The 22,133-nt window shown below is 36.5% G+C and overlaps 1 protein-coding gene across 19 annotated transcripts in view; it reads left to right on the forward strand.

Annotated features, from left to right (window-relative positions):
• Window positions 1–22,133, forward strand: part of RIMBP2 (RIMS binding protein 2) — a 159,631-nt gene that overhangs the window by 128,064 nt on the left and 9,434 nt on the right. For 9 of the 19 annotated variants that reach the window (XM_068654282.1, XM_068654284.1, XM_068654283.1 and 6 more), the window contains 9 exons: window positions 2,420–2,571; window positions 2,959–3,426; window positions 4,903–5,052; window positions 6,607–6,765; window positions 9,218–9,949; window positions 11,676–11,793; window positions 14,847–14,999; window positions 18,162–18,346; window positions 20,624–20,792. In XM_068654282.1, coding sequence (XP_068510383.1) covers window positions 2,420–2,571; window positions 2,959–3,426; window positions 4,903–5,052; window positions 6,607–6,765; window positions 9,218–9,949; window positions 11,676–11,793; window positions 14,847–14,999; window positions 18,162–18,346; window positions 20,624–20,792 — 2,286 coding nt within the window. The other 10 variants (XM_068654289.1, XM_068654291.1, XM_068654292.1 and 7 more) reach the window with 4 other exon arrangements.

A 22,133-nucleotide genomic window follows, 5' to 3' on the forward strand; every position in this document is an offset into this window, starting at 1 on the left:
GATTCAAATATCTTTTGGTTGTGTGGTTGTGATCAGAAGTATAATATGAATTGTTAAAGGTAACAAATTGGTCATGTTTTGGAAAGAAAGGGATTTTTTTCCCCCAACTTGCTTTTACATTAGAAATGTTGTAAAGTGTTATTAGTCTTTTCCCACTATTTAAGAACAGTGATGTAGCATTGAAAACTAGAGATGAAATAATGTAGTACATTTAAAGGGTAATGTCATAATTTTGGGGATATATTGCAATACCTGAAAATTTCGGACATCTCTTCTTATAGATTCATCTAATCAAGGACAAGTAGAAGCCTCCTTATATAGTTAGACTTTCAGAGCACTGAATGCCTCTGAAGCAGGGACAGTAAAGCACAAGTGACTCCTGGTGACTAAAATTCCAACAACATGTATTGTGCAATGGGTTAATTGACTTTGCTGGGATTTGATTCCAGCGAAGGGGCATAAATTAGTTCTGGTCTCTTCCTTGCCTTGCAAGACTTATATGTAAGGAGACATGCAAGATGGTTGAATTTAGAGAAGTAATTAAGCTTGTATGTCTACTGCTTTTGATGCTGCTTATTTATAGGCTCAGTAAAAATGTCCTCAGTTCAGGCATTTACTATTTTATTTTAAATCATTTCAGTGGGTTAAGTGGTGGTGCCATTGTAGCATTTGCTAATAGAAGGGCATTTTAAACTAGGTATATGTTCTGCATAATCTGGGATATACTGCCTTAGATGGTGGCTTAAATTTATTAAATGAGTGAGGTTTTTTCAGGCTAACTGCTTAACATGCTGCATCACCCTCTAGTTGCTAAAGCATGATAAAGCAACAATGAATTATTCTCTGTTGAGAAGCATTACAGTTTATTAAACCAATCTCTGTTACAGCCTACAAAAGTAGAGAGAGACTCCCTGGATATTGATTTTTTTGGGAGGTGTGAGGGCAAGAGAGGGAGAAAAGGGAGGAAGGTGCCTTCTACTGTGGGAGCAGATGAATGTCATTGTCAGAGATGAGATCCTGGACTAGATCATATACATTCTCTCCTGTAAACTGAGGAACTCTTCTGTATGTTGGGCATGCCGGCTGTAAATAAAATAGGGAAGATGAAATTGAACCCTAAATCAAAATCTTTGTCTTAGGAAATAATAGTATTAGACCAGTTTATGTGCTTTGGCCTTGCTAGTTAAAAATACACTGTAGGTGCAACTAATGGTACAGGCAAAAAAAAAAAAGTAGTGTCCTGAATATGACCAGAATTGTGTTTCCATGCAAATCCTTGCGGAAGGATTTGGATCCATGGCAAAGGATGAAACTCGGTGAAAAAAAAAACCTACTGAAATGCACTGATGGTTTTATCTAGAAGCTGAGGCTTGTTTGATATTAACGCTTGTGTCATGATCTGTTTGGTAGCAATGAATGCACACAGTTGTAGTATTTATAGCTTTCTCTCTTGGTAAATGAACAAAAATTGTTGGTGCTTAGTTCAGTGGCAAAAGCAAACTCACAGCAACTAAGGTTTATCATCTTCCAGCTATCACCCAGAGCTATCACTGCAGCTGAAACCTGCATCTGAAATGTTTTAGCATGAAACACTTCTCAGTGTTTGACTGCTAAATTAACAGAACAGGATGCCTGAAATATTCATGAACTAATAATCTCTGTGATGTTTTTACTTTGGTTTCTGTCCAAAGTAGTGCTATTTATAGTAGGTTAATAATGCCTTTTAATTAAGAATGTACTTGGTGTGCTATTACCGAAACGTACTGTAAATGCCTTAAAAGGTTAGCAGGCATATTTTTTTCAGTGCAGAGGAGTCTTTCAGTCCAGTTTCCCATTACATCAACATGCTGCTGATAGAAAAGGTTACGGTTCTGGCTCGCAGTCCACAGCTCACCTTAGTGCCGAAGTGCTTTCTGACCTGCAAATCTTGGCTTGGAGTCACTGACGGTCATGAGACAGAATTTAAAAGTGATTTCTGAGTATGCCATATGCATTCAGTGCAAAGATATATTCCAAAAAGTCACTTGCTGTCACTTGCAGCAGTTTTTCATTAAAAAAATTTAATTCAGCCACTCCTAGGCACTTTTCTCCCCACGTTTTCCTTTTCACATCTTCTGCATTCAGAGCAAGTAGTAGTTATGCAGCCTGAAGGGATAAAAATTGTTCCTGAGCAAGGTGCAAGTACAGACTGTCTTGCAAATATAACTTAGTTAATAGCTGTAGGCTGAGGGTCAGTTTATAGCTCCATGATCTGCTGAGTGTGTGCTTCTGTTTCTACACTGTAACTGCAGTAAGAATATTTTGTCTTCTTGAAAAAATAAGTGCTTTGAGATCAGTAGTTTCCAACTCGCAAGTATTATCAGCTGATGTACAAACTCTGATCTAATGCTCAAAGGTGACCAATCTTGCCTGTCTTTAGGTCCCCCAGCTCCACCTCAAGATGTTACTGTCCGGGCCGGGTCCACTCCAGCAACTGTACAGGTGTCCTGGAAACCACCAACTCTGACTGCAACAGGGACCTCCCATGGTGCCAATGTCACAGGCTATGGTGTTTATGTAAAAGGTCAACGGGTAAGTTCTTCCAGTGTTACAGGTACCTACATAAGGTGAATTTCCACTGACAGGTAAAGGCAGCAATAAATGTGTGATGGCACTTGGATATGTGCAGGGTTTTCCTGCGTTTCAGTAGAACCTGTTCTTTTGTTTGTGCTTAACTTGATCACTAGCTCCCTTTTTATACACACTTCATCTTTTGGACAAATTATTTGAAAGGATTAAAGACAACTGGTGCTAATTGGTGTGGAGACCTAATGTGAGCTCTCGAAGCTCAATCTGTATTGGCAATAATTGACTCCATGTTAAGACCTTGAAGGCTGTACTTCAGTGTCATTGAGGGGAGTGATGAGGGGAGGGAAATAGATGTCTTCATGCTAGTAAGTTGCTTTTTTGTGTACCCAGGTGGCGGAGGTGATTTTTCCAACAGCAGAGAACACACTGGTGGAGTTAATGAGACTAAGAAATCTGGAAGCAAAAGAAGTTACTGTTCGAACACTCTCTGCACAAGGGGAATCAGTGGACTCTACTGTTGCTGCCATTCCATCAGACCTACTGGTGCCTCCAACCCCTCACCCCAGAACTGCTCCCAAATCTAAGCCATTAGCAAGTGCCGGAGCCCCAGAAACCAAAGAAGAACATTTAGATCCACATTTAAAAATGGATGAGTCATGGGAGCAGACTCGTTCGGCATCCCCTGTTCATGGGCACACACTTGAGCCACCTCTCCCTAACTTTCACAGCCCTCTTCAGGGGAGGAGGTCTCCATCACCTAACCGAATACTCCCTCAACCTCAAGGCACACCTGTCCCAAATACGGTTGCAAAAGCCATGGCAAGAGAAGCTGCACAACGAGTTGCAGAGAGCAATAGGGTAAAGGCAAAATTTTTCTTGCTGCTTCTAGGAATTGCTTTATTCATTGTAGCACTTACTATCAAAAAACTTTGTAGTATACACCTGACTGAGCAGTTAATAAATTCCTAAACACTGAAGGTCAGTGGTTTGAGAAGAAACAGTGTGATAAAATTCTGTGGCATCTTTCACAAATATGCTCATAACTATAAAAAGCACTGATCGACCTTTGATCACTAGAAATGTTTTTGGAAAATGCAGAGCGCCTTACTTCTGAAAAAAAAAAGAAGAAAAAAAAAAAAGAAAAGGTCTCTGGGCAGTTATTTTCTCATCACAGCTCATAACTGCTAGTTACTTGCTTCAAGATAAGATCTGGTGTCAGTTTTCATAAATTCTCTTTGTCCTTCATAACAACTCATGTCATGAGTTGTTATATGGAGTCTTTGGTCTCCCATTGTATCTCCAGAATAATTCCAATTACTTTGACATTTATGCATGTTTTAACAGCCTGCCAGTATTGATTATCTCTGTTTCAGAACAGAATTGAGCCAGTAGGTGATGATACCAGTTTTGAGAAGCTAGATAATTCTGGGTCAATAATCTCTGGGTGTATTTCTCCCCTTTCTTTATAAGGAAAGCAAACTGGGATAAATGTAATAGAGTAAAGACAATTAGTTTCTTTGGCACTCAAATGAAAGTTGATATAACAAACATAGAGAAAGAGAACTGAAATGCTTTTTCTGTTTTTGAAAGTTGCTGACATAGCATATGCTCTGAACCATGCTTATTTACATTAATTTTAGAGATGCTCAAAATGTCCAGGGATCTGGACAGAAATTTACAGATGGATTCACTCTACCTTAAATCAAATTCCACCAGTGATATTTGTTATGTTTGATCTCCAGTAGTAGCAATTCTCCCTTTGCAGTAGGCTGTTGAGTGTCCTCTCCCTGACATCTATCCAGCCTGTTAGATGGCACACTCAGGAGGCCTTGTCATGGGAGTAGGCAGCAGCATTCAGAAGCTGAGGGGTAAGAGTCACCTGTGAGTAGAGGAAGAGGATAAAGTTTCATTCTATAGCTTTTTTCTCATTCTATAGCTTTTTTTTTTTTTTTTTTTTTTTTTGTACTGAGCTTAAAAATGCTGAAATGAGTGACTAGGTCTTCTGCTAGTCCTCAGCCAAGGGGGAAATTAAAGTCTTCATTAGCAGCCTCTGACTGTATAATGCTGAGAATTTTAAGATAACAGTGGAAGAGGGAAGAAAGCTAGCAGCTGTGTTATTGGTCACATGAAAACATTCTTAGAGTGAGAGTGATAATACAACCAAAAAACTCCTGCAGGCTCCTAAAAGGTTAGAGTCAGGAAAACTAACATTGTTTTAAGACACAAGTATATTTAAATGTTGTGTTCTTGAGTACTCATGTCTTATATTTGCCATTTCTCCATTGGTTGCAGGATCAAGTCTTCACAATTTTCCATTTTTTGTTGCTTTGATAGATGGAGAGAAGAAGTGTTTTTAGTGAAAGGAGCAATGCAGCCCAGTATGCTAACTCAGATGATGAGGAAGATGGCTATGATTCTCCTAATGTCAAAAGGAGGGGGGCTTCAGTTGATGATTTTCTGAAAGGTTCAGAACTTGGAAAGCAAGTAAGTAGCCTGGTATTTTTCTTGTGTCAGTTGTCTGGTATGAAACAAGTATTTTTGTGAAGCTCAGCAGGCTATTCAGGGTATCAACTGATTATTGTAGTCATACTGGTAAAACTGTGTGTGAATGTCCTCTTACTGGAGCATTATGCTGTTTTATGGGAACTGAATGCTTGGCACCATGCATCTATAGGTTGTTATCCCAAGCAGTGGCCTTAAACACTGGAAACAGAAAAAAATGGAACAGAAATGTGACTCAAATGTCACATTTGGGCTCTAAGCTTCTTCTGTATCATGCATTACTCTTGCATATGAAAGCATTCTGTGAGGAAAAAAAAAAAGGGAAGGGGGAAGGATTTCTGTGTGATATAAAAGACATAAAATCCTAATTAGCAGAAAATCAGCAACATACATACATACTTTGAATGCTGTAAGGAATAGAGAGATGTTGCCAAAAGAATTTTTCCACACCTGTGCAGCTTTTAGTCTGATCCTGCTGGAAACAAACATGAATTTCTTACATTACTTTTAAGAGAGTTGTAAATCCTAGCAAAGATATATTTTATTATGTCTTGACATGGTTAAAGAATCTTATTAGCCAAACATCTGACCTCCCTTCTTGAAGGGTCAAAGCAATGGCCTTCATTATTTTTGTACCAATTTTGAGACTTTCTGGAATTTTGGTTCAGTTCGCTACAGAAGCTCAAGCACTTAATATGCAGCTTCAGAATTTGATTCAATCTTCATGTACAGTGGTTCCCATTTTTTTTAATATATCTAATCATGCTGTGCTTACAAAATGTGCAGTGAGTTTAGTTCAGTTACAAAATGTACAATGAGTTTGGTTTATGATCTGGTTTGTTAAATGTAATGTTCTGGCTTAAAAGTTTAACCAAGGCCACTCCTATTTAACAATAGCAATTCAGTACGACATACTTTGTCCTCTTTATCTTCCAACTAATTGAAAGTTAATAAGAACTTGAAATATTGAATTGGTTTAAAAAAAAAAAAAAAAAAAAAAAAAAAAAAACATTAAGATCATAGCAGTCTGTTCCTACAGTGTTTGCACGAGTGAAAACTTCAGAATCCATCAGCTAGCTGTATCATACAATGATGGTGACATCCTGCAATAGTTAAGTGCTGATCACTTTTAAATTATAATGTGTTGCAACAAAAAGCTGTGAAGAACAGAAGATACGTGAATTATCCTAGGGCTTTTACAATGCGGTCAGCAAGTCTACTGATGCATGAAGGACTTCTTTAAATAATGCGAATTTGATCAAGACTAAAACTAGATTTGGTGCTCTGAATGCAGACATTCTTTTTTGGGTCACCTGTGAGATTGAGATTGGATTTCTTGAATTGGGAGCCTAAATAGGCAAAAAGTTTTATATATGATCTGTCTGCTAAAACAGAGGAGCAAGCTGCATTATGTAATTTATATGTAGTATTAGCTTGAAATTCAAACCTAGGAAATGCTTTTAGTCCTTCTTGGTGGTATACAAAGATTTTCAATGTCACTCGGTAAAGATTTTTCTCCCTCACCCTGCTGATTAGCCTCACTATTGCCATGGTGAAGAGTACCATACGGAGAGCAGCAGAGGTTCTGACTTGTCTGATATTATGGAGGAAGATGAAGAAGAGCTGTACTCAGAAATGCAGCTGGAGGATGGAGGAAGACGACGAGTCAGTGTGACTTCACACAATGCACTTAAGGTAAGCATGACTGCAGAGAAACCTTAAAAATATCTCCGTCTTCTTCCTTCAAACCATTTCTTTTAGACACTTAGGGATTTTGCATACAATTAAAACTAACACTGTTGTATAAAACTAGAACTAGGGCAAAAATTGTTTTTATGATGTCGAGGCTATCTTTAACACATTTGGTTTGGCATTTTTTTTTTTTTTTTCTCTCCTTTATTTCTTCTATAGTTGGATAGTTTTAGCTAGTTGACTATTTTCCTATATGTAATTGTGGAAGTTGCAATTTCTGATCTATATCGGGGGTCTTTTCCCATGTTTATATGACAATATACTGCATGTGCTACCCAGACCATGAGTTGTTTCTGGGCAAAAAGGGTTATATAAACATACAAACATATAGGAAAAAAAATTTTGGCTTTTCAAGTCTAAGGAATTTTTTCCTGTTTTCAGTGCAGTGCCATCTCTTCCTCTGGCTTTAAAGCACACTTGTAAGAAGGGGATTTGGGTGAACTCTGTTTGACAAATGTATTATCAGAAATCCTTGTGCTCTGATTATTAAAGAATCACCTAATAATCACTTGTCAGAGACAGTAGGAAATATCTATCAGCAATACTGCTTAATCACAAGAGGAGTATTTATCATGGAAGACAACAATTATTTATATGCAGAATGTTGAACTTGTCCAATACAGAATATATGTTTCTTATAGTTGTATGTATAAATTGTAATTGCTTTTCATGTGTCTGTTGATTGCACTAAATTGTGTTTTTGTAGAAAGTTGGATAACTTGAATGATAAGGGAAACCACAGGTGTATTTTTCTTCCAGTATGCTGTTAAAGCATAAAAAAATGCTATGTTCTCATGTATAGAAGAATTCTAACTGTTGCTGTAACTGCCTTTGTGTACTGTAAATTCAGCCCTTTTAATCTGATACTGTCTGGAATGAGACAGGTACTTTTTTCAAAAGAAAAATAATCAGTGTTTCGATTCAAACTGAAATCCTTCTGCATGCTGCTTCTGTCCCATTCGTCTGGGGGAAAAGTGAATTCTCCCTAGACTGTTCTTGTTCTTTATGCATCAGAAATTATGTCTACTTCTTGGTTTTACAATAGTGTTGCCAATTTTGATATCTAAATAGGTGATCCAGACCCTTATTTGGTGTAGTAAATCATTTTATATGTGTTAAAGTTTGCAGGCATACTTTACTTGATGTATTAGTGTATGTGGAGGGTACGGTTGATTTTCAGTTTTAGTAGAATTTATTGTGAGTACTTCCTGGGGAAGGACTCATGGATGTCAGAGTCTCATGTGTAGACTATTGCCCACCGTGTTGATAAGCTTTTTGATACAAAATGCAGGTCACATTCTAATCCCAAAGTGTTTGATAATTTCCCCCTCTTTCACTAGATCCAATCTCACTTTGCAACAGCAGTAGCTAACAAAAAAAATGAAAAACACATTTAATGAATTTTCCATAATGGAAACAGATTCCTGTTCCTCTTGCATCTGAAGGTATTCCAAACGTGCACTTTCAGCTTTAGTTTTCTCTCCAAAATAACAAGAAAATGTTTTGTATGTGGATATATACTTGCTTTATTGGGAGATTGTTATTCCCTATTATATATATCTATCATGATCAGAATGCTTATTTTATTCAGGCTGGGACAGTTTTTACGTACATCTGATATAAACAGAGACTTTCACTTACTTCTACTAATAGGCTGATTCTCAAATATTGGTTTTAACAAGCAGGTACAAGATTATTTTGGGAGATATGATGACAGTGCAAACCAAGAGACATCAGAGAGCAGCTTGCTTCTCAGGATTCTTTCTGTGGAAGCCAAGTTTTAAAATTAGGGATTTTATTTATATATATATATATTACAATTTGACAAAGGAAACTAGAGCTTCTTTAATGATGTTTGCAAAAAGTTTCTCCTCTGGCAGGAGATGTAGGAATATTTGCTACTCATATATATACGGTACTTTCACAGATGCAAAGCAAGACAGCTTGTTATAACAGACTTTTCATTCTCAGATAAGGGTACTGGTTACAAAGAAAAATTAAATTGCAATTTGGCATGGGGCAAGGAAAGTACTAAACATTAGTGCTATGTTTTAATGTCATTCTCATTCACCATGCTGGAACCTGTATGCAGCTTCTATTGCTTTGTTTTAAATGCATGGGTTTATTCTTGTTAGAGCATCACTCAGTTGTTTGTACTGACCTCTCATGTTGTATCTGACACCCAGCAACTTTTTAATCATGTATTTATTTTTCACAGATACTCATTCAAAGCATGACATCTTTTTCACTAAATAAGCTGCATGTCTTATGTTTGCCATTGCTCTAAAACTAATTCTGTCTTTATTTTTTTTTTCTTCTCCCTTTTCCCTCCCATTTTATTTTTGTCACACGCTATTTGTTCCCTGTCTGGTTTTTAACATTACATAATCTTAAGGAGTGCGATAAGAATAAGACCACTGAAGCCACTTTTTTGGAACAGCCTGACTTTTCACAACAGATACATCACAGTAAAAAGCTTTTCAGTATTCCAGAAGTAGCTGAAGAGGATGGTGAATACTCTGAACTGCTATACAAGCAGGGTTTAGGTATGCCCTATAAAAAGAATCCCACAATAGCTAGAGACTCTAGACCACCTAGGCCCTACAATCAAGACCAGCAGCACAACTTCTGGTATGCAGCCAAGCACAGAATTTCAGGCATGGAGGATTTTGCTGGAGACGACAAAGGATGTAAATATAGCCGATCTTTATCGAGAAGCCCAGACAGTGGACTAGACTGTGGAAGTGAAGAAGAAGAATCTCGTTTTACTTTCAGATATGGTTGTGATTCAGTTTCTGCCAATGTTGCATCTATCTGTTGTGCAGAGACTGCTAACTGTTCCTGCAGGAAAAGCATGAGGCCCTTGCTTGCTCGCAGGAAAACCTTAACAAGACAAACCAGCATTGAAGAAGATTTTGGTGACTTGGGTCCTTCCTTTGAAGAGCCCAGGAATGAACAGGTCAAGCCCAGTTATGAGAAAAAGTATGAGGCTCAGAGATGTAATAGAACAGATAATTTGTCTAATGAAGAAGTTGAGGGAGGCTGGAAGACCGACTTAAAAATGGCTGACTCTAGGGCCGCTGGTCCACTTGCAAAGCCATCCCACAGAGATGCAGAAGACTCTCTGGTGTGTGAAATAAATCTTCCTTCTAACATCTGCTTGCCAAACCAGTCTGTTTTCTTTCTCTTGCTACTTTTTTCTGTTTTTCTTTTTCTTTTTTTTCTGAGTTAATTTTTAGAGTCCATCTTTTGGACCTATCTGCTGCATTCCCCTCACCCCTTTTTTTTCTCCCCATTCAGTTTTCTTTATTATTCCGCATTTTGCTTTACGGTCATCTCTTTTATCATGCTGAAATCAGTTTAATTTGCTTTACAATGATTTTCCCACAGAGAAAAAAATTACAATAATGGCTGCTTTTATTAAAGGACAACTGAATCTAAATTTTAATTAAGGGTTAGCTGAACTATGATTTTCCAAAATATTGTCTTTATTTATTTTGCCCATCTAAATGTTGCTTAAAAAAAACAAAAACAAAAAAAAAAAAGCATTTTAATTGGAAAAATATTTCATCAGTAATTATTATTTTAAATATCTCAAGGAATCCATTTCATCATGTTGTTTTTGTTCATTTCACTCTCAGAATTTTTAGGATATGCTCTTTATCATGAACCATCTCTGGACAAGAATCAAGATTCTCCCCAGTGTGAACATGACCCAGATTTGGGGAGTCACAGGTTTCATCATATTTCCATTTTCTGCCTTTTCTCTGCACTGTCACTACTTCGCCTTCCTTTTTAGATCATCTCTTCTTGCCTTTGAAGTTGCAGACTGCATCTCTGCATGAGAATGCAGGCAAACAGCTTCTTCGAAAGGGAGAGCCAGGGCTGTTCCATATCTTTCAAGGATGCCTCTGTGTGATCTTGCCTAATTGCATTCCTGTCCATTAGTCTATAGCAGAGTCTCCATGCTTTGACAGATGCATCCATAGGTTTCCCTGCTCCCAAAAGACCAAACGAGTTCTTTACCCTCTCAGTCTACACAATCCAGAGTGGAGATCTCAAATCAAATGTGTTTGTTTTGTTTTGTTTTGTTTTGTTTTTCTAACAGTAGAAATCAGCTGCCTGCTCTTCTAGCCCAGCAGTTTAATCTGAAACGATCCTTAAAAATTTCTCCCATTGAAATTAGTGCACAAGCTGTGTTAATTTCAATGGCTGTATGATGAACTCTGGAAAGCATTAAAATAGTACAATTTAGTGATTAAAATAGCAACATTTTCTGCAAGTGAACAGAAAGAGACAGATGTGGTGTGAGACGAAGTGTGTCTACATTCCCTTCTACGTGTTTCAATAACCTCTAAAAGGCTTTAAGAGTTGAAGGCCATTATAGAAAAGCAGTGTGCTCAAAGACAGAAGGATATACACTTGTTCACATGCTGCAAACTGGACAAAGCTATATAGCTGAAAACAAAGATATGCTTGCCTTTTCAGTGTAGCCTGATATCGTCAGCTCTCATAACCGGTTGCACTACTCTTCAGGAGATTATAACGTCATAGCAGCAACGACAAAGGCAAAAGAATGTTTCCAAAATTATTCTTTTATTTTCTTTTTGTTCCAATATGTGACTGCTGGTTGCAAAATCTCTGCCATAAATCAGGGAACCATTTTTTCTTTTGCAGGTTTGCCAGGCAACAGTATTTAGTTTTCAGCTAACCTTTCAGTTAAAAACTAAGTTTAGTTGCCTTTAGAGCTTATGCTTCCAAATGCGATTGACCTGATCAATGTCCAACCATATAACCATAATGTTACCATGCATGTAACTTACAAACCTGTTTTTTCTGTTGTTGTTTTTTAGCTTTTAGGTAATCCATCATCTGCAGGACGGCCTGAAAGGGCGGAGCATGCAGGGCGAAGGTCCTCTCATGGCAGTGCAGTGCCACAAAGGTCTCGACCAATGTTGGTCCCTTCCATTGGTTAGTTGGACAGATTGGTGAATTTCTGTTCTTTGCAGCCTCAGAGTTGGGAAGGTGGTCCTTACAATGGACACTTGTCTTGAGCCATGGTTTCTCTTAGTTACTTAAATGAGATGAAATTGAACTAAAAACATCTCCATCTAAATAAGAGCTAAATGTAAGCATACTGGGGTCTCAGGGGGCTGAATCAATAGACATCAACATCACCGGGATGGTTTATATTGAATTTAATTGGTGTTGGAACTTTTCTAAGCTTGGTTAAGGTTAGATACTATCAAATCTTACCAAAACAAATTACTATGCAGGCAGGCATATGATCAGTAAAATAAATGTACCCATTCAACCATCCATTCATCCATCCATCTTCCCATTCATCAACCATTAATTTGCACTCACTTTCCATTTTCTTGACTACTTTTTGGAATTTAGCATGAAAAAAAAAAAAAAAGGAAGCTGTTAAATGCAACAAGTTAGTAGAATTTGCATATGTTTACTAGATTTGATATTTCATCCCTATTCTGGTTTACTTATGACTTAAAACGTATGCTGATGTATACCAGAAAATCCAAAAAGTAGTGCAGAAAAGATAATGGAATCAAGACATTATGGAAAAATGCATATTTGTTAAAACTTGGACTCTAGACTGATAAATAAGGAACATGCATGCTGAAAAATAAGCAAACACATGCAAAACAAACGCAGAAAGAATTCGGTGAGCCATTAGCAGAACATTACTTCATGAAGATGTAAAACCAGTTAGGTTTATGTCCCTAACCTGGACTTCATGAGCATGAGCCTCAGGGACATCAGGAGGAGCCTGAAGCAGTGTCAGGATGTTCTCACCTGACATTTATGTGGATGAGTGACATCACAAATGGGTATTATCAGAAGGAAAGAGACTGATCATAAAGGAATGCTTTTACTTTTAAATCTTAAATATTTTTCCCTTTTTGTGGGTCACACTAAAATGCCAGTACTGAAGTGTACTGTCTATTAAAAGCAAAATCCCCCTAGTGGACACAATTATATTTATATGTGGTGTATAGTAATTATTATTAATGAAAGAAACTGTAGATCACAATACATGCAGAGCTGTAATGCATGAAACTTTCTTAGCATTTGCAGTATAGCATAGCTGTTCAGAAGCCTGATTCTCTTCCCACATCCTGCTGTAAATGAGGATAATCCTCAGATATCAATGGAATTACACTGGTATGAAAATGGTATGGGGAAGATTCAACTCCAGGGAGGCTCCTGTGCTTCTGTTGATGGGTTATTGTTAGCTGAACCAAACAGCATTCAGATGATGGTGTTAAGGTTGTTAGATTGTCGCATTCTTTTTTTTTTTTTTTTTTTTTTTTTTTTCCTAGTCTGAAAGCAGCCTGTTTTTCTCAGGAATAAAGATTCCTGGCTTATGTTTGGACTACTTAAACCAAGTTTTGTGTCTAAATTCATTCTTTTATATTATGTGTAAATTTATTTTATTTTATTTTATTTTATTTTATTTTATTTTATTTATAAATAGCAAGAGAGCAGACAGGTTTTGTTTGTTTGTTTTTAATTATTCCTTTGGGTTTCCTTTAATTTTGATTGTAATTAAAAATAATGGAGGTGATTAAATTTATCAGAACTCACTTTCTGTCAACAAAGTTAGGGTACGGATCCCACCAAGCAATGAGTCTTTTGTTTAGCAGTTCAATAGCAACAGTTTAGGAATCAGATAAAGTAATTAATTTCTTATAATCAGTCAAGCAGATTAACAAACAAACTAAAATCACAGATTTTATTTCTTTCAGTGCAACTTAATGAATTAGTGTATTTTGAGTTATGTACAATCCGCAGATGCTCTTTGGGATTCCATTTGGAATAAATTACAACATTGTCTAATGTTGATAACAAGCAAACTACAGAGTGTTATGAACAGTATCTAACAAAAAATAACGATAATAATAATAATTTAAAAAAAAAAAAATGCTCAGAAGCTGTTGGAAGGCCAGATCTGCCTTCGATTTCAAGAGTCCTAATTTCTGACTGAAAGACTAGTGATTAAAATTGCTGAAAGATAGGTACGCATTATTTCTCACTTTCGGCATCATACCATAGTAAATCACTTTGAGGATAAATGAAGCTAATATAAACACTAGATAAAACTCTGCACAAAAGTTGCTTCCTGGAAACTTGCTGGGAAAAAATAATCTAGAAGACATGAAATATCTCAGCAGGTCAGATAAAAAAAAGTGAGTTAAAAATATGGCACACAAAAGCATGTAGTTGAGTGGTGAATAAACTTGAAGCAACTTCAGAACTCCAACTGACAGAGAAGTTGTTTCCCATGAATAATGGCTGCAAGTAGGGTTTTGGAAGAATGAAATTATGGTGGGTCTGTCATTATAATACGTAAAAATTTAGATGGCTTAAATATGTGAAACTGTTGTTGGCCTCAGTATACAGCTCACAAATGTGGATTCCAAATTTCTTGGCACTGGCTTATTCCTTTACATGTATGCCTGGAGTATTTGCTAAGTTACTCAGCTTCACTAATGGTGGGAAGTTTTCAAAGCAGCATTGGCAAATTAAATTAGAAGGAAAGACCTTTAACAATCTAATGTTGTCAGGATTCCAAAGATCAAATCTTTCTCCAAATGTTCCAGAATTTAAATTCTTAGGAAATTCTTTGAAGTATTTTCTCCATTAAGCTATAAATACTTTGGGTTAGTATACTGTTGCAGATCTCCTTGCAGATCTGTCAGGTTGGATTATTTAAACCTCATAATAACAGATGATTCCTGTCCAAAGATCTAACAAATAATATTTACAGTGTGAATTAAAAATAAATAAATAATTAAAAGATAGATGCTTTAGAAAAGGAGATGCACATTTCCCTGCTGAAGGAGGATTTCTAGAGGCTGAGACATCTGGCAAAGCTTACACAGTGTTTAGCCTTCCTACTTTATGCAAGTTAGTAAAGAAGGTAGTCAAAACGTGCCCGCAGGAGCCTCTGCAAAGGCGACTATACAATATGTTTTAATAGATCATTCCCTTTTTCTTCGTAGAAATTACAATGGACAGTAACAGTGAAGGCGGTTGGTCTCGGTCAGGTAGTGAGGGAAATATTTCACCTGTAAAAGAAGAAGCTTATTATCGCAGCATTGGTGGACACAAGAAATGGCCTCAGCAGCGTACCATGGCCTCTGAATATAGATACGGTATGCCGAACATTATTCATCCTTTATGACAGACACGTTTTAGAGCTGCGTGTTAACAAGCGCGGTTATGTATGACAACATTGCATGCAATGCAGAATGCCAGGGGAACTAGCTCTTAAGTCCTGTCTGCTGTCAGGTAAGTCTCTCCAGCTCAGCTGTAAGGGACAACAGCCTTTAGTCCTCTGTCCTGAAACTGCTGTGCAGCCACCTTTGCATACTCAATTGAGTCTGAGCACACTGCATTGCATGAACCTCTGTGAAGCTACGCTGCTACTAACGCCAGTCAATATTTACTGTATATACCTGAACAACCATTCATCAAAATGAGCACATTTTCACTAGATACATATAGATTGGACAGGGTCAAACAGGAGCTGGTAAATCACAATGTGATTTATGTGTTCAATAATAGGAATCTGTTACCAAACATTAATCTGATTTGCAACTTGGGCTAAACGATGATTCAGGGTCTTTTCATTAATCACACAGGTCTTTGGCTCTGTCCCTTGGTGAAGACAAAAAATATTCATAGTTTTAGGAAAAATTACATCATAATAACAAACTTGTATTACACGAGTAAGGTAATTATACCCACTACTGATAGTATTTGCTGCTTCATCAACATAGAAATCATTACATGATCAACAATTCAGTTTTCATAGTTCATAACATAGTGAATTAAAGTGTCTAACACTTAACCCATAAAAGCAGCCGAGGCCATATATAGATCTAGAAAACACTTAAAATCATAGAATATCCTGAGTTGGAAGGGACCCATAAGGATCATCAAGTCCAACTCCTGGCACCACACAGGTCTACCCAAAAGTTTAGACCATGTGCCTAAGTGCACAGTCCAATCTCTTCTTAAATTCAGACAGGCTTGGTGCAGTGACTACTTCACTCGGGAGCCTGTTCCAGTGTGTGATCACTTCTTTTTTTTTTCTCTCTTTTTTTTTTTCTTTTTTTTTTTTTTTTTTTCTGATTTCTGAAATGAAGTAAATGGACCCTGAAAGTTAAGTAAATTATAATTTAATGCTGGGTTTCAAAGCAAACATATCTGACTTACAACCAGATCACCAACTTGTGTAAATCAGTGAATAGCTAGTGAGTTCAATGCAACTACAGGAAATTGATGTCAGTTGGGAATCTGGCTGGCTTCAGCCAAAGATTTGAGATTTTACATACACAATTATATATGTGTATGATATATAGCTCATAAGAGAATAAGTGGCTAATGAGAGAATAAAGCGACTGTGTTCTCATTCAGTGAAGCAAACTTCACTGTCATGAGTCAGATTATTACAGGTTAGTGCTTTTAACTGGGATGCATATGGCCATAATTCATATTTGCACCTAACTCCTATTAATCACAGTTGAAGTCAGATGCAAACATTGGTATTTTTAATTTAAAAATGAACAATCAAAATATCCCACCCCTTCAACTATCTGTTTTATGTTGCCTGGTGGGCCCAAGTATAAACCACATAAAGACCACAACATGACTATGAGAGGAGAACAGAATAGAGAAGAATCCCACCCTGTGAGTCCCATTGCTTTCTGTCCCATATGTGCACCTCTTTCACACACCCTTTCTGTGCTTTGTGCCTGCATAAAGCTTCTTGGCTGGAATTTTTCCCTGCCCTTTTGCTGTTCTGCATTTTTCCCTACTCACATTCTTTCTTGCACTTTGGACCCAAGAGTCAGTAGCTGTTTCCTTAAAGCTGTGACCCTCTGATTTTTTTTTTTCTGGTAGTTTAAACATGTCAAATGTTGAATGAAATCTGTAATTGAAGCTAAAAGAAGTGGCTTTTTTGTTTTGTTTTGTTTTGTTTTGTTTGTTTGTTTTGTTTTTGTTTTTTTCTGAAATACTACATATTAAATATTTCAATGATTACCAACAAAGGTATTCTTTATAAGAGATGATTACAGTAAAACTTGTATTAATGTGAATGGAAAAAAAAGATATAGGTAAATTACATTTTCGTTGTAGTTCATAATGTAGCTCAATTTATCTGTGTGAAAGATCATGCAAACTGGATGATATGTATTGATTCAGCAAAGAACAAAAGTATCTGACTTCCATTCAAATTAGTGGGACTTTGAAAATAATTTTTATTGAAGTGGCTCGTGATTTTGTGTGCTTTTGGGTCTTCAGCTTCATGTGTCTTGAAAGAGCAAGTTTTTTGGAGAAAGTATTGCTACGTGCTCTTTCAAAACAAAATTAAAAGCATTTGAAACCTGTCAGCAAAACACTTATTGTTAGCCATTTGTCCTTGTTTACTAATTCAGTTTTACTGAAGTCCATCCTCAAATATGTTGTTGAATCAGGGACTAAATGCCTTCTCCAGGTAACTTGAAATGTCTGAAAGCTATGAGACAAAATGTTCATTCTTACTTTTTAAGTCCTAATTGATTTGGTACCCTGCAGTGGCCTGAGAACAGTATAGTGTCAAGTGTTGTGATGTTCACGGATGATCCTTCCTAATGAGTGTATAATTAAATGCAGTCACAGCTAACCTTTGCTCCTGGATTTTATCATATTTTATAGTGTTCAGGTGGGTTTGGGGCATTGCTGTCAATGTTAACTATTGACTTTGTTTAAGCAAAATAGTAGTGTAGTTCCATCCCTGACGCAACTAACACTACTGAAATATATTTCTCCTTACCCGTCTGGAGAGAAGAGGTTATAACCATGTTTTAAACCTCATACCTAAAACATGGTATGTCAACACAGCTGGGATGTGCTTTCTTGTGTCCATGAAGAGCAGAAGCAGCTGTGCGGGAAAACAGGTGGATCCAAAGCATGGTTATTTTTGCAGTAATGTTAACGCCTATCAAAATCATCATTATGTCACTCTTAACATGCTTCACTAATTTATAGCAAACTATAGTAAACCTAACAAAAGTTGCTTTCTTATCTATGCTGTATTCACCTATGTAAATGTCAGTGTGGTGTAGATCAACACCACGTTCAGTGCATGCAGACTGAAACTGCTTAAAAAATTACAACTTGCTAATTAAAAAATAAAAGAAATGCCAAACTTGATAGGACACGCTTTATGTTTTCACTGAAACACCAAACACTTTTCAAATATTAAATGAAATAGTTGAAAAAATGAGGCCAAATTACTGAATTGCTCTTTTCTGAATTTACTTTCATAGATGGCTATGGTGGTCATGACCATCTTTCTCCAGATTTTTATGAAGAATCAGAAACAGATCCTGGCACAGAAGATATTTCTACTCGAATATTTGTTGCACTCTTTGACTATGATCCGCTGACAATGTCCCCAAATCCTGATGCTGCAGAAGAAGAGCTGCCATTTAAAGAAGGACAAATCATTAAGGTGGGATCTAAAAACAAAGGAAACGAAGGACCCATTGTTACAAACAGCATGTCCTTTGTTTCCAGTGGAGAGCGCAACTTGTGTGACAAGAGTCCAAGATCTTTTTTTCCTCTAGAGATTCAGGCTGTAAATCCAATTGGATTTGGAACCTGATATCTACTGCTAATTGCTTAAATATAATTAGGCAATAGGAAGAAATCTCAGAGTTGCGTTAAGTAGCTAGGAAAGACTCAATTTGAGATTTAGATGCAAAGACTAATTGTGACTCTGAGGCCTCCTGTGTCTATTGCCACAACTCCTATAGGAAAAACTGCTTCAGAAATTGACCTCTTTACTGCAAAGGTGCTGTAAAAGTGCTTAGTGTTGCACCTCCGTATGTATCCACTGCTGCTGTATTTTTTTAATCACTGAACCCTCCTAGCACATATACACTTGAAATTAAATAAGGTCCAAAATTAGGTATTTCTCTTCCAGAATCATCCTCTTTTGAAACTGATAAAATAACTTCCTTTTTTGGCTGTTCAGGTGTAAGGTGCAGAAGTTGCTCCTCGAAGAGGGAGCAGAAGACAAATCAGCTTGTTTCAGGTGGCAGACAGTGTTAGACTCCATCCGTGTCTTTATGCATGCCCTCTGTCACAGCTTGCCTTATTATGATTGTGCAGCTGCAAGGCGAATTTGTTCAGTTTGCTGTTCTGATTTTGGAAAGCTAGCAGATTTCCTGTTGAATCAGCAGGTGTAAGCATCTCTTTCCATAACCTTGTATCTAAGCTATCTGGTGCAAAATGGGTGGAAATGAGGAAGGGGAGAAGGAAGGGCTGCTGGTAGTCCAGGGTTTAACTGAGATTTAAGTACGATCTGAAACCAAACCTAAAAATATATACACTTATACACTTATATAAGTGTATATAAATATATACACTTATTTGTAAAACTATAAAAAATTGTTACTTAAGCTATTAAAATATATACTTCCTTCCACTGTGTTGGATTGGATCCTAACATTAATGTCTGTACACAAAAATAACAATTTTTTAATGTTAATATGTTAAATACTGGTTCAATATTTTGCTTACCTCTTTAGGTGATATGATATGAAGTTATGCCCAAAATATGGAGATATATGGAAAAGAACTTATGTTTTCACTGATAGTACATTTGTCACTGAAAAGTCTAGTGAGTCGCCACACCAGATATCTATTCTGAGTGATATTAACTTTATATCTGGGACCATTGTAATAATTATGTGATCTACTGGTCTTGATTTCTCTTTGAATTGATGTGAATGTGGATTGGTTTGCATTTCCAAAATACTTTTTGTACATTACCCGAGCAGTTGTGTGAAGTCTGTCCTGTCCGTACATTACAGTCGCACATGCTGTATTGTGTGAAGTAGTAATGGTGCCAGGTAAGTTATGAACATGTTTTGATTCAAACTGAAAAAGATTCCTGTTTGAGAAAGCTGAGGCTATTAAAAGGTCAGTTTTTCCAAACTGTGATTTAAACTGAAGGGATTGGTTTGGATTTTTTTTGTTTGTTTTTAAAGAAAAGAAAGCAATTGATTTGCTTTCTTTTTGGAATCAGAAATTAACCATCAATCAGAAATTAACCATCAGTTTTGTGTTAAGAATATCTCTTTTTTCTGTGTTGTGCAGTCCTAGATTTAGGCCTCTGTATCGTTGGCAAACTTTAAGAATTGACTGCATTTTTAGAAATTAAGACAAATTTTGCATTTACCTGTTCTCATTGATGAAAGCTCATGCTATTCTTGTAGCTTAATGTCTTCTGGAAAAACACTATTGGAGCTTAAGTATATACATCAAATATTATTAAGTAGGCATTTTAAAGTTTATTTATTTTTGATCATATGCAAGTTCTAATCAAAATAACAAAACTTGGGCACAGTTTTGCAAATGCTTCTTATTGAATATATTTCACACAACACCAAGCAGCAGTGCCATATGAATAATTCCATAAACATCTATGTAAATAGGTAAACATGCTTTTAACCTAGCATATGGGGAAACTGATGACTTTCAGATGACTATTTTTTATGCTTTTCAATGCTAACCAAAAAAAAAAAAAAGCCATATCTGTTTTAAGAAACTGAAGTCAAAATTCAAATTAATATCTCTAGTCTTGTAAGTCAAAGTAGTAAAAAACTAATTTCACATCTATACTATAATTACCTATTTATACCTTGGTAACTGTTCTGTCTTCATTAAAAATCCTAAATACTAAAACCTTTATTAACCAACACTTTTATTATTTAAATGACAGGTTTATGGGGACAAAGATGCCGATGGATTCTATCGTGGAGAAACCTGTACGAGAATTGGTCTTATCCCATGTAATATGGTCTCTGAGATCCAAGCAGATGATGAAGAGATGATGGATCAGCTTCTAAAACAAGGTTTTCTTCCTTTGAACACACCAGTAGAGAAAATAGGTAAGGGAAAGTATATATGCATAACTTCACCTAATTTTGGGTGCTATTAACTTGGCTGGATCTGCTTTGCCTTTTGTTTTTATTATATGCTGATGCATTTGAATTTTACAGCAATTTACTACACTATGGGATACATTCTGTGTCAGTATCTGAATTATTCAACAAATACTTGATCTTGGTCACACCTTTTGCCACAAATAAGGACTTTTATCTTCACTACTACACCCATTACTTTCTTTTCTTATTTAAAAAAAATGTTTTTTTCTTACCTGAAAATTTATAGACACAGAACTAGATCCCTGTGCTTTGGAGTGTGCTGTGCTGAAGTGCTTTGTGATATGCTCACTGCTGCAAAGCATAAAATGAGTCACTTGTTGTTATTTTTACTCTTCTACATTTTCCTACTTTACCAATAATTTAAAGGGATGGTGGCAAAGGGTTATGTATAATATAACTTGGGATAGCAATACATACGAGATTTTATGGGTATTGCAGTAACAAACCCCTTTAAGAGCAGAGTTAGGCCAAATGATTTTGTGTTATGAACCACTTGCATTACGTCATCGGTTCAGTGTTGTACAGAGGCACGCGATGCAAGTATCTTAATTTTGATTTCCTTCTAAAGGTAAATTTTAAACAACTATCTCAATATGTTTTAAACCTTTCAGTGTAATTCAGAGAGTACATAGGGCTGGAACTGTTTCAGTCCTGTTTAAAAGTGAACTGTAAAAGTGGTTGCTAAGAAACAAAGTCTTCCACAATTGTTTTCTTAGATTGAATAAAACCTTATCATATCCAAAAACATTTTAGTAATTTTAGACAATTTTTTCTTCTTCCTTCTTCAGATATTGAGATATTTTAAATATCACTATACCCCATGAAAGGGAAGGGGTGATTTAAGTTCTTAGTTGCTGTATTTTCAAATCTGTGTATTTATTGGGAAATGCCATGTTAATACACCAAATACTCCCACTTTTGGACTTGTAAACCCCACTGCCCATCTGCTCCTCCAGGTTTAGCACATACACCTACACATACATTTCAAAAATGTGGGACAGGCAGACAGTGGGACTTACAGATGTGCCCAAGTAGGTTGGCTGTCCACAGCATTATTCTGCAAAGTAGATATAAACATGGGACTACATCATATGAAGCCTAGTGGAATTGGATACCTAACTTGCTGTGGCTACATCTGTAAACACAAATGAAGGCCTGGTGGGATTAACAAGTGTCTAAATGTTTTTCTAATTCTATCATGAAGACATACCTGAATACAGAAAATATATTTCTAAACAGTTATGCTTGAAATTTACTGCTGTGAGTCCTGCTCAGTGTTCTTCT

This window comes from Anas acuta, chromosome 17 (assembly GCF_963932015.1).
Source record: "Anas acuta chromosome 17, bAnaAcu1.1, whole genome shotgun sequence".
Taxonomy (NCBI): Eukaryota; Metazoa; Chordata; class Aves; order Anseriformes; family Anatidae; genus Anas; species Anas acuta.